Source organism: Thalia democratica, chromosome 3 (genome assembly GCF_965202585.1).
Source record: "Thalia democratica chromosome 3, ktThaDemo2.hap1.1, whole genome shotgun sequence".
Classification (NCBI taxonomy): Eukaryota; Metazoa; Chordata; class Thaliacea; order Salpida; family Salpidae; genus Thalia; species Thalia democratica.
Window position 1 is genome coordinate 19,832,895 of NC_139167.1, and position 13,437 is coordinate 19,846,331.

General features: G+C 24.2%; 2 protein-coding genes across 2 annotated transcripts; both read right to left on the reverse strand.

The window, feature by feature from the left end:
- Positions 1 to 965: 965 nt before the first annotated feature.
- On the reverse strand, positions 966 to 2,088 carry LOC145832000 (uncharacterized). Its single transcript, XM_082939360.1, has 4 exons — positions 2,065 to 2,088; positions 1,755 to 1,846; positions 1,387 to 1,569; positions 966 to 1,186 (listed from the first exon to the last, which is right to left on the reverse strand). Exons 3-4 carry the CDS (start codon positions 1,532 to 1,534, stop codon positions 966 to 968), a joined length of 369 nt encoding a protein of 122 aa, XP_082795486.1. The 5' UTR covers positions 1,535 to 1,569; positions 1,755 to 1,846; positions 2,065 to 2,088.
- A 7,120-nt stretch (positions 2,089 to 9,208) lies between these two features.
- On the reverse strand, positions 9,209 to 10,494 carry LOC145831972 (uncharacterized). Its single transcript, XM_082939329.1, has 4 exons — positions 10,271 to 10,494; positions 10,084 to 10,175; positions 9,716 to 9,898; positions 9,209 to 9,506 (listed from the first exon to the last, which is right to left on the reverse strand). Exons 1-4 carry the CDS (start codon positions 10,405 to 10,407, stop codon positions 9,286 to 9,288), a joined length of 633 nt encoding a protein of 210 aa, XP_082795455.1. The 5' UTR covers positions 10,408 to 10,494; the 3' UTR covers positions 9,209 to 9,285.
- Between the last annotated feature and the right edge of the window lie 2,943 nt (positions 10,495 to 13,437).

The following is a 13,437-nucleotide window of genomic DNA, read 5'->3' on the forward strand; positions in this document are numbered from 1 at the left end:
TTGTAAAATATAACTAAGTAGGCTCCTTATACAACTAGATAATTAAAATTATGTTAATAGTTGTATAGTTCAGGCTATCGTATAAAAACGTGAACTGTTTGAGGTGTTTTTTAGTGTTAAGGTTTGAAAAAAATGTAATCTTACTTATAGTTTTACCTTACTTTTTAAAGTATATGAAATATTTTAATGTATTTAAAATTAAGTAAATTTATAGTTGTATGTAACAAATAAAAAACTCGTAATTATATATGATTTTATTCACAGAACCATACCAAGTTTTGTTGCTAAATGATGAAACTATCAAAAGGTTGAAACACTTTATTTTTCACATAAAAAACTTTAAGCTTTATAATGAATTAATTTCTTAAAGTATTTAAAGTATTAAATTAAAGAAAATTATTTAAATAAATGTGTAATCATGGGAAGTTAAGCTTGCAAATCCATTAAGTGTTTAAATAAATTAGTAACAATAAAAAATCAGGTAGTTTAACACATCTTATAAGTAAATGTAATAAAAACTTTTAGAATATACATTTTTTGAAGTCAAAAGTATCTGTTTAAGTCAGAGAAAATGTTTTGGTCATTGCATAGCAAAAGTCAATTTAGTTAAAATAAATAGCTTAATAATTCAAAATTAGTGTAAAAAAAATATGGCAAATATTTTGAAACGAACCTATAAAAAACAGAATATAAAAAGAAAAAATCATTAAAAATAAATTTAATATGAAGTATATGGTATGTAGCAATCTTAAATGATCATTTCGCGAAAGTTAGCACTTAAACTTAACACTAACAAACGATAAAAACTTAAAATTTAATTAAAAGTTTTATATTGTTTAGTGTTAGACCTTCTCAATTTTTGAACTTTAAATTAGTTTTTAATGAAATTATTTTATATACAGTAGTTTACCCTCTAATATTGTTCAATAATATTTAAAACCTCCAAGCTTTGAAAATACTACTTTTCATCTGTTTAAAGATTGCTGACTGCTGTAAGCAACATCATGGGTAATTGGAAAATTGTTAAATTGTCTCTGTTGGTTACTTACTCCGGCAAGCCTTGGTCCAACACAATTTCCCTGGTTTGGTGTAATGAAAGGTCCTCTTTCAGTATTATTTATGGGGTTCTCCCTTCTTTGAGACCTTGTGGTTGAAACTGTTATCGTACTTTCGTTGACTCCGTCATCTAATTGACATTTACTAAAGATTAAAGTTGTAATTTCATAAAGATTTTTACTGATTAATTAGTAATTTATTTTAAAAACATTTATTTTGTTTCTTAAATATTGTTACTTAATTATATCACTAATACTTATTTAAAGTAACTTTTATTTAAGTTACAAATTTATGTACTTTGTCTTGCTACAAGTTAACCAAGCAACAAACCAGATTTACTATCAGGTTGTACATCAGTGTTGCACCTCCTGCATAAAGACACTGCTTCCATAACTATTATTGCAATTAGCAATGCCAATACTCCATATATCATCATTCTGTTTTTGAAAATCTCACTGTTTTGTTCACTATTGATCATGTATTCATTACGCTTGTAGACCAATAGTGGGTATCCTATAAAACTCTAAACTTTTAAAACGATTAAATAAAAGATTTAAGAATTAAATTCAGTTTAGAAGCTCAGTATAATAAAGAACTTTTACCTAACTAAGGACTCTTTTCAAGAAAAAATAAAATAAAACTAGGTAAGAAGAAAATTAACTTCACTGATTATACTTATATAAATGCACTTTTGTTACCTGGGCACTCTCTTTGACACAGTTGAGTTATTTAGATTCCACATATTTCTTCACAGGGTCTACAATAACCTTCTTGAAAGTACTGGTCTAATCTATTTACAACGAGTAGAACATTATTATATGTAATACACTGACTAACCAATATCTTAAAAGCAAAAGTACATAGTGTACTGCATGCCCAAAATGCAAAGTTAAACAATTTGATGTAAAATACAAGGTAATTCTTTTATTTTTGTTTCATTTTATTGTATTAAAATTTGATCAATATAAAATTAATAAACACATACTTAGTTTACATGAGCAATCTAACCTGCAATTCAGTTGTTCATCGTTGTAGTTTCTCATCTGTAAATTTATATAATTTCTAAGCTCCTGTTGACTTATTTCGATGCTGACCTTAGGTGCTTCTTTCTATACTCTAACTGGGCTGGGCATGACTATTTCTGACGTCATAGACAGTATTAATAATGTGAGGAAGCAGTTTATGGTTGTTAATGTAGTAAAGTTTTGTTTGTATACTTATTGGATCTGAAAATTAAACATAAAATGTATAAATTCAAGTTTTAAGCGAATCGATTAGATATTAGTAAAATTAGTTTAAAATTTATATGGAGACTAAAAACTTTTTTCTTTTATAATTAAAACTTTAGGTAACATGAAACTTTTAGTGTTCAACTGATTAAGCGTTTTCAAAAGCTATAATATACCTTTCAAAAAACAGAGAACTTTTACTTAAGTATATAAGTATTTAATAAACAAAAACAAAGGCATAATAGGAAATAGAAGCTAACAAACAAAATATTCTTTTCTTTTTCTTTAATTATATTCTAACTTAAAATATATGTTTTTCAAAAGAATAAGATAAATATTAAAAGATTAAATTTAGAAAACAACAAATAAAAACAAAAACTATCTAAAACCTTTACTTCAGCTCAATGTAACAGTGTTTGAATATTAACGAAGTATTTCAAACTTTTTACAGGTTGAAAGAGAGAATAAAAAAAAGTAAACAGCAAACAAGCTACAGGCTGATGTACTGAAAGAGTAAATACCTAAAAGCTGAATTTATTCAAAATCTACTTTCTCTTAATAGTTTAAATTCCGAATACTTTAAATTAAAAGCTTTAAAGTATATTTTTTTACAATAAACAACTACTAATGGCTGTAAAACGTTTTATTTTTGTGAGTAATGTTGCAATAGATTATTTTTTCTTTTATCTCTGTGTTAATTTCAAGTTAAAAAGTTAACAGTAAGTTTGTTTGAATTCTGAAACTTTATTAAATCTGTTAAGAAGTATTTCAAAAGTTTTTTAACACTAAAGTACAATCTATACTTAAATTAAAGAAATGACAACAGTAGTAAACAAATTATACCTTAAAAATTAATTTAATTAACGCCTTGAATGATTTATAAAATTGAATTAAATTCTTTTTCTAGGTATATAAGTACAACTAAAACTATTTTCCAGTTTGAAAACCTTGTTATTTTACTTTAACTTAGAATTAATTTTATACGTATTATAAGGTAATTTAGACATTAAGTTCTAAAATTATTTAGATTAAATTTAAAATGCGAATTACTTTTGTTGAGTTTATTAAAATTCGATAAAAAAACCAGTTACTTTAACTTGTGCTAACACATAAACATTAATCATAAAACTTGGCACAGCGCCTTTGAAAATCAACTCTAATAAAGTAATTTTGCGGTAAATCCGGTACAAATTTTTCGGCTACACAACAGAAACATTTCTCACTTACTGTTAACACCAGATAGACAGAATAACATTTCTAATGGATAACTATTGTAACATTTGATAGGAAAAATTTTTACTTGAGTGGAAAATTTCCTGTAGCATTATTTTGAACTATTTTACCTATTTAGTTTTGCTCTCGCAATTTCTTTAATTTTTTCAAGCTTTTCAATTTCATTCTTTTAAACACACGTTTCAAAACACTTTTGTTGTAAATACTTATATGATAAACTTATTTTTTGTAATTTTTAAAAATACAAGTGAAAATAACTTAAAACATGTTTTTTGAGATAACAAATTACATCTATAGGTGTTGACGTTTTCAAATTAGTTAATATTTTATTTGACAAACTTTAAATTTTTTATGCTTCTTTTTTAGCTAAAAAAACCAGGAATACTTAAAAAATATAAAAACTTACTTAAATTAGAAGTATAAATAATACAATATTAAATAAAATATTTATCAAGCACATGCTGTGCTGTAAGTTTATTTATATTAAAAAAATATGCTTATACTACACTTTTGAAATAACTACATAAAGGGGTTTTGGTATGATTAAAACAGTGAAAGTATATTAATAATGTTAGCGAACTACTGGTTGCTCAATACTAAGAAACACTTACCAAAAAATCTTCTAAAAGTAAAACTAAAAGCTCTAAATGTAATTTCGTTGTAACACAGACTTAAGGTAAACATTTCACAATACTTACTTTTTTAATTACACCAGTGTGATTTGCTTACCTTTCGATTACAAAAGACAAAATATTATAAGCCAGTAACTGTAGGTTAAGTCATTAGCAAAGTCATACTTAATTTGACAAACCATGCTGAATTTTGTTTCTAGTTTTTATAACTTTTTTATTTATTGTTTTTTACAACACCATTTGATAAAACAGTATTCTCATTAAAACAAATCTTCTAACCCTAAAACAACAATTTACTTTTTACAAAACATTAGATGTGTTGAAATTATTGCTTTCCTAAACATTTAAACGGGTTGAAATGACTTCTAGACCTTTTTAACTTAAAATTTTACTTAAAAATATATTTACAAAATTTTTATATAAAGAAGTGTAAATCTGTAAGTTAGTAAGCTTATTTGCTAATCAGAATGTTGTTTGATTATTAAATACTTAAAAATAAAAATTATTCGCTGAAATGTTTACTGCAGCTGAGTGAGCTATGGTAAAAAAAAAATAAAAGTTTTATGAAATAAATCCGCTAGCATCTAACAAAAATACATTTATTTAGTATGTACTTCTACATTGTACATCGTAGTTTTTTCATAAGAAATAAAAAAATATCCGGTATTTAAATTCTTATAATAAGAAAATATTCTACATGCAAATGACCACGAAATCCAATTTTAGTTTTTTTTGTCAATTAGCTAATACAACAGGAATATTTCTCACTGAAAAAGTGTATAATGGTATGTTATGTGGAGAATTTTTTGTAAATTAGCTTGTTGGGTGACTTATACAATGTTTAAGTGGAAAATTTGCTGTATTTTTTTCACAAATTAAGTTTAAAACTTATATTTTGTAGCAAACATGGTTTTTTATTTAAGTTATGTGTGTGTTTCTTTTACATATTTTTAAATATTTTTAAAGTGTATAATACATTGTTACTTAATGTAGTTCCTTAGTGTATTTTTTCATTTTTCTAATTGAATTTAATTTGTATAAATGTTTGACAAATATGAACTAGTTATAAAGATTTGTGAAGAGATAAGTTTGTAAAAATACATGTTTTGGATTTAATAAGTTAAAATGATAAAAGTTAGTCAGCTACTAATTTTAATACTACTAACTTAATTAATGAAAATAAGATATTTATTAAAACTTTTTAACCTACATAAAATAGCAAAGAACAAACGGTTTTTTCAAACCTGTATAAATTAACTAAATTTATATGTAAAAATAACTAATTTGTATAAATAAAAATCACAATCTATTCAAAAACAAGCTTTTATGATAAACCTGATGAAATTAACTAAAGATAATTGTAAAAAATAACACAATTATCAAACGTAATTCACTATTTATTCAAATTAAGCTCACCAGAAATCCTGCGCAGCTTTTTATGGTTTAAGAAAAGATGTGTTCCACGTGCAAAAAATAATAAAATCCGCCGTTAGTTTTTGTTATCTAACACAAAAGGAAGGTTTCTCACTAGTTTAAAACATGGGTATAATGGTATGTTCTACGGAAAAGTTTTCGTAAATTTATCATATTGGCCAAATTATACAATGTTTAAGTGGAAAATTTTTGTAATCTTTTTGCAAATTTTCATAAGAAGTTTAAATTTTGTTTAGCAATTTCGGCTGCTTATTTAAGCTTTTTGCTCTTTTACTTTTATATATTTTTATAATGTTTTATTGTTCATGTATTGTTATTCAATTAAGTCTTTTGTTTTAAAAATAAAAAACAGATAATAAAATTTAATCTGATTTTTGTAAACTTCAAATGTTTTAAATTAATTAAAAAAACTTTAATATCACATAAATTTTTGTAAAGTGTTTTTTAATATACAATAATTGAAACGGTAAAGTTTGAAATGATAAGGTATAAGCAGTTTAAAAAAAAAAAAATTTTTCACTATAACTATACAAATTTAGTATAAGTTAAAATTTTTTTTTTTAAGTTGAAACTTTAACTGGAACAATATTTTTTTACATTTTGAAACAAGAAATTTCTGTAGACATAAACAGTTAAATTACATTTAAAGAACATAAACTATTTAAACTATCGTTTATGTTACTAGTGGTTAAAAACCTTTTGCTAAAAAGAAGTTAAACAAAATGTTGTTTTTACACAAAACTTAATCCCTAAAAACTTTAACTACATAAACACAAAGGCTAAAGTTTATATTTCATAACTTTGTAAGCGAGGTAAGCGATATTTGTTTTAAAATGATTTTAAAAGAAAAATATCTCAAAAAAGTAATTACGACTGATATTATAAGTTGCTGTGATTGCTATTTCTTTTCAATAAACAGCGTTATTTTATTTTCTATAGAATTTTTAATTATGTAACTTGTTCTAAACCACTTGATAGAGTAACTAAAATTAACAATAATAATTTTTAAACTTATATCCTGTAAAAACATACAATTAACAAAAAATTATATCAACAAATGTCGAAACTATTGCTTTCATTAACAGCAAAACAAAAAAAAAAAAACTTTAAAGTCTTTCGTAAAACGTTTATTAAGAAAATAAATTTAATAAGTTTTTGTTAATTTTACGATTAAAAAGTGTCATAAATTTGTATATTTTTAAAGTCAGAAAATTTTTAATAAAAGTTCACTCAATGCAAAGATATATAATTAAACGTCTAGTTATGTTTTGACTAATTATTGTTTTAATAAACACGTTACACTTTGAAAAAAATATTTTGCTGTCGTTGATTAATTCAAAATACTAAAAAGCTATAGTATTAATTCTACCATAGAGATTTCCAGGCGTTTTAAAAATAATATTTGAACAGTGCCTACAAAGCTGGAATAAACCAAGCATTTATATAACAATAAAGATAATCAACATTCTTATAACGATATACTTATACTAAATATCAGTCATTAGTACTTTAAACTAGTATCTAAAATTAATTTAAAGTTTTTAAAACTATTTTTAACCTGAAAATTAGCTATTTTTGTGTAAAAATAACTTTAAAACTGACACACAGAGGTAGAGTTAACAAATAAAATTTGAGCAAAAGTTTTCCTAGAAATCACCCTTTAACACAAATAAGCAAAAACACTTCAACCCAGTATAAATTACTTGTTATTTTCTGACCATTATAATATACTTTCGTGCTGAAGATCGAAATTTGAACAAGTTGGTTACGGTTAAATAGTTTTGTAAGCTAGTCTGCGTCTGTAAGTAAACAAAGTAAAAGAAGCAAACAAAACAACAAAACAAAAACTAGAGCTTACAGTTGCTTTGGTCAATAAAATAAATATTGAATTAATACAACGATAAATATCGGTAAAATTATTTAACTATTTAAATTGATACTATATTAAATTGCTTGAAATTGAAAGCTTTTGAGGACACATTTTACAATAAACAACTGTTAATGGCTGAAAAAAAAATAATAGCATTGTAGTATTTTTTAAAATCTTCTCTGTGAATTAAATTTTAAAAATAATTAAGTAACAGTAAGTTTGTTAGCATTCTGAAAATTACTTAAATACATTAAGAAGTATTTCAAAAGTACTGTAATACTAAAGCACTACGTATACTTAAATATAAAAAAAAATACTTCAGTAAAACTATAACTAAGAAAAAATATTAAGCGCGTTGTTTATTAAAAAATAAGCAGTTTCATTTTACCTTTAGATATAAAAACATAACTAAAACTACTATTATGTTTGAAAAACTTGTTGTTTTGTTTTTACTTTGAATGAATTTTGTAACTATTACAAGGCAACTTATTTTTTAATTCTCAAAACTTTTTACTTTTTGCTAATATAGTGGTTTAAAGGTACAAGAAAATACATAATAAAAGACTAGCTTTTATCGAGTTTTATAAAATACTATAAAGGAATCAGATTACTTCAGTTGTGTCAACGCGTGAATGTTAATCGTAAGGCTTAGTATTTATATTATAAAAAAATTAGTAAATTAATGTATAAGTTTATAATCAAAATAATCAAAATATGTATTTCAAAAGAACAATAACCACTAAATAATAACAAAAAAATAACAACAAAATAAATTTAAAAACAAGAACAAACAAAGCAAAGATAAGTTAACTTGTACATAAGTTGCTTTTAAAATAGGCTAACTAAAATTATTCAATTTTAGTTGAAACGTCACAATGTGTTTTTTTGTTTTATTCTTTAAAAATCTTACTTTGCTCTTTATTATCGTTCTGAGGAGATGCATAAAGCATCGAAACTAAGTAAACAATTTGAAAACTAGTTGTTTTTTATACTATAAATATATAAATTTATATATTTTTAAGTATTTATATTTACATGAATCACCGTTTTACAAAAATTGACTTACGGAAATACGGTACAAATGTTTCGTTGTCAAGTGTTTTCTAAAAAGGAAATGACCCACCTGTATATCAGGTAAGTCTTTTGTTGGCAATTATACAACACAATAGAAACATTTCTCACTTATTTTTAACACCTAATGGTCAAAATAACATTTCTTATGAATCTTTTTTTTCTTACATTAGTTAGAGGAAAATTTGTACAGTGCTTAAGTGGAAAAGTTTAGGTAAGATTTTTTTGAACTTTTCAACCTATTTAACTTTGCTCTTGCGATTTCTTTTGTATATTTATTCAAACTTCTCAATTTCATTCTTTTACGTTCTAAAACACTTTTGTTGTAAACACTTAAATAATAAACTTATTTTTTTGTAAATACAACAAATACAAATAAAAATAACTTAAAATATGTTTTTTAGTATAACAACTTATATCTATGTTTATTGACCTTTTCAAATTAGTTAATATTTTTTTTTGACAATCTTTTAATTTAATATAGCTTAAAAAGTTTTTTAATGAATTTACAGTATAAACATTTGTTGGTTGCTGTGATAACTCAGTAAATAAAAAATATACAAGGAATAAATCAAAGCACAAAGTATAGCATTTATGTTTATTAATAGTTGATAAAACATAAAACTAAGGCAAAAGTTTAAGCATTTTATAATACACTTTTGTTTACTTAGCAGTATTTTTAATCTTTAGTAAAAGTAAATAAAATAAGCTAAAAACTCTAATTATACAACAAAAAAAAATTTAATTGCAGGAAAATAAATCAAGTAAATGTTCTATCAACCGGTTCCTGAACTGTTCTCCCAACGTTTTCCAAATTACCAACACTTCCTTGTTCCTGAGTACTAGTGTGTTGTCCGTTCCTGCCATGTTGATCATCTAATGGCATTAACGGAATGTTTTCTGTGTGGTTTCCGGCTCTTCCTGATCTTAGTGACATGGGAGTTGACAGGCATGTGGACTGACTTTCACCCACACCAGTATCTAAAAATATTGCTAATTTTCGTGTGTGACTTTAATACATTACAAACATAGAAAAAAGTTTTTGAGAACCTAATTTTATTGCATTTAAAAGTTTACAAGTGAAATATTCGTTACAAACTCGTTACCTTCTTAGAAATAAATTGAATGTTTATTTACGCAGATGTAAATTCGTTTTATGTTTATACTTTAAAACTTATAACACAACCAACTTGAATCATCTTCAGCTTTTTTGCCTCTGGTTTTCTTTTTACACTTGATCAAAACTTGCAAGACGATCACAACAGCCAGCAAGACAAAAACAGCGAACATCAGCATTTTATTGATAAAGATCTCGTGGTTTTGGTCGTCATTTATGGCAAGGTTTTCACGCTTGTGGGCTATAAGTGGGTACCCTGAATAAAGTTCCAAAATTAGAACTTTTCATTTAGTTACTATTTTTATTAGAACAAATTTGTGAATAATATGGTAGATAACGTAAGATCTACATTTTTTAAAAAGCATGTTTTAAAAAGTTAGATCCAAAAACAAAAAGTAAATTTACTCTAACTAAACAGCACATTGTAACAATAAAGTTTACCTTTACATTCTGTTTGGCACAATTGAGTAATTTCAACACCACAAATTTCCTCACAGGGTCTGCATATACCTTCTTGTATGTACTCATCCAATCTTTTTGTAATAAAAAATACTGAAAAAGCTATCAGTTTTATTTTATTATTTTAGTCAACTAGTTTTATTTTAGTTTAAATAGAAAATAACCTAACCTGCAGTTGAGTAGTTTCTTTTTGTAGTTTTTTATTTGCAAGATTATGTAGTTTCTCAACTCATCTTGACTTAAATCTATGCTAACTTTAGGTAACTCCTTCTTTTCACGAACCGGGGAAGACAGTTGTGACGTCATAGTCAACGTTGTTAGTAGCGGGAAAAACTTTTAATGCACGGTGATGAAGTCTCATAAAACAGCTTTTAACTAGTAAGCGCTTTTTGTTCAAACTTGTACTAAATATACAGAAAATTGTTTAGTACTTTACTAAAAAGTTACGATTATTTTAGATCTGCAAATAAGTTTTTAAATATTCTTTTTATAAGCTTAATTCCATACGACTAATAAAAAAGTTGAAGTTTTTTGTTTTAAAGTTGTTCTATTTAAATTACATTTTCTTTCTGTTTAAAATTTTTTTATACTCAAACAACGCTTTAACAAACGCAAAATATTAAAACAATTTTAAATTAAACACATCATTTCATTAATTACATTTTTTATAAAGTTATGTAAGCAGAATACTTTCTACAAAAGTTCGAAAAATGTTTTATAATAAGGTATATGAACTTAAGTTTTTGCTATCATTTAAACTTAAAGCTTAAAAATTATTTTTATACAGATTTTGATTTTTTGGAATTTTAATTCATCTCATTACTCATGAAGTTTTCAAACATTTAAAATACTTAAAAAACTATATGTCTGATGAGATAGTATATTAATGTGTTTTATTAATCATAAGTACATTAAATCAAAATAAAACTTAAAAAAGTGTTGCAAAGTAAAAATAAATAATATTAAAATCAATCTAACAAAAGCTAAGACTAGCTTGTTTTGTTATTCTAAACTTTTAAGATAGATACAAGCTTTGTAATATATTAAAACATAAAAAGTAAGTCATTTGTCAGTAAGGTAAAACTATCTAAGAAATAAATCAGTTCAAAATAACAGTGTTGTTCACTTGAAGCTGAATGCGCAACTGAAAAGTTTTTCAAAACATCAGCATGATGAAGCGATTGAAGGTTGGTAAATATTGGCGGGAATTACCGGCGGGTAATAACCTTGTAAAAGTACTCATACCAAAAGTTTTGTACGAGGAGAAACTACTTAGTATAACTTAAACTTTGTAAACTCGGTATGAAATATATCTGCTAAACTGGTTTTCAATTCATATAAAAATAATTTTTATTAAGCCACAGTAGAGCGTTCTTGTTTTTTTATAATAAAATATAAATTACAGTTTCCAAGAATTCCACTTTAATTTAACTTATCAAGCTTTTAAAAAGTAGAAACTTTACTGGAAAAAAAAGTGACTGCTTATACTTAAAAATTTTAAACTAAAAATACTTAGATTTTTGACTTATAAGTACTTTAAGAAAACAAACTTTAAATTACTTTTTTCTGTTTTTGTTGAACAGTATTAAAATTTTTATCAAGTATCTCACAAAATTGTTAAATTTTTTTTATATAGTGTTTTGCTATTCAATATTCATGTGATATACTTAATTTTTACATTATTATTAAATTATCAACAAAAACATAAATGATAGATCGTTATTAAAACTAAAAAAGCTTGTAAAAGTTTTTGATTGAATATAGCTATGCTTTCTATTACAAAAAAACGTAAAAATAATCTTTCTAAGTTTTTTTTTTTAATTAGAAAAAAAATCTCTTAATTTTAGCTAAACTTGTGTAACACCTCATTTAACATCGACCAATGAAATTACAGAACTTTCAACGCACCGGCAAAATAAAAGTAAAAGTTCTTTTGGTTTTTGTGTTTTGTGCAGCATGTTAGTTATTTAACTAGTTTTACTTTTGGTTTTAAAAGATATTAAGTATTTGATCAATAAAAAATAAGAAACCATAACTTTATTACAATCTTGATGAAATGTTTATTTTATACAGACGCATATAATCATAGCAGATAGTTAATAAATAACTAAATTACAAAAAATTAAAATAAATTTTGAAATTTTGTCAGTTCATTTCTAAAAATAAACTAAAAACTTTTATTTAATTCGTATTTAATCCTAAAGAAACTTTTTTTTTTGTCTTTAATCTCAGAGTTTTGTGTGTTTTCGTGACAAGCGAACAAACATGTTTTGAACAACTTATTTATAATTTGAAACATACAAAACCATTCCATTTTAAGAATTTTTTTTTGATAAAACCAACAAATTCTTAATAATATTCAAATCAAAAAATGTTTGTACTGTTTCGAAAAATACTTAAAACTATAAAGATTTTTTTATCTTAACCGCGTTTTTAAACAACGCTAAAAAAGACAAAACATGTTTATTTAAAAGATTTGTGACATGTAATAAATATGATTAAACAAGTTTCTGCTAAGTTATTATAAAAAATGTCTATAAAGTTTAAAAAAGCTAACAATATTTTTGTCATTTTATACTGCACAATTTCAGAACTACTAAAAACTTTTTTTGAGTGTTCTCTTATTTATCTTTAAAGCTTAGTATAAGGAATTCGGAAAACTCCTTACAAGTTTGTTTACTTTTAATATTGACTTAGAAGTTTTTTTCATTTATAATATAGTCGAAAACGTATTTTTAAATGTTAAAATAAATGTTTAAAACATAGCATGAGGTCATTTATCTAAAAATTCATAAGTCAATACACGTTTTACATGAAAATTAAAACGGCAAATTGCTTATATTTTGTACTAAATTTTTGACATCAACTTAAACGGATTTAGAAATTGTACCTATTAGTTGCAGTTAGGTTTTAAAATGTTACGAATGCTGCGAAACAAATTATTATAATTACCAAAGTGAAATTAAAATTAAATTAAAGTACTATTTTTGTATATTTAATTTAGGTTAACAGTGATTAATAAATTTATACTTATGCGAAATAATAAAAGTTGTTTAATATCAAAAAGTACACCTATTTATGTTTATCATATTTTTAAGAGCAGTTTTATATCATAAAATCCCTAAAAGTACACCTACAAAAATTTATGATAGTTTTAAGAGCAGTTTAATATCATAAGTTTCTAAAAATACACCTAGAAATGTTTATCATACTCTTTACGAGAAGTTTTAACAATAGTAGTTAAAATTTATAAAAACTGTTCTTTGAACATTTATACGTAAGTATTTTTTCAGTAAGTCTGAATTTCTACTTTAATTCAAAAATAAATTACTAGTA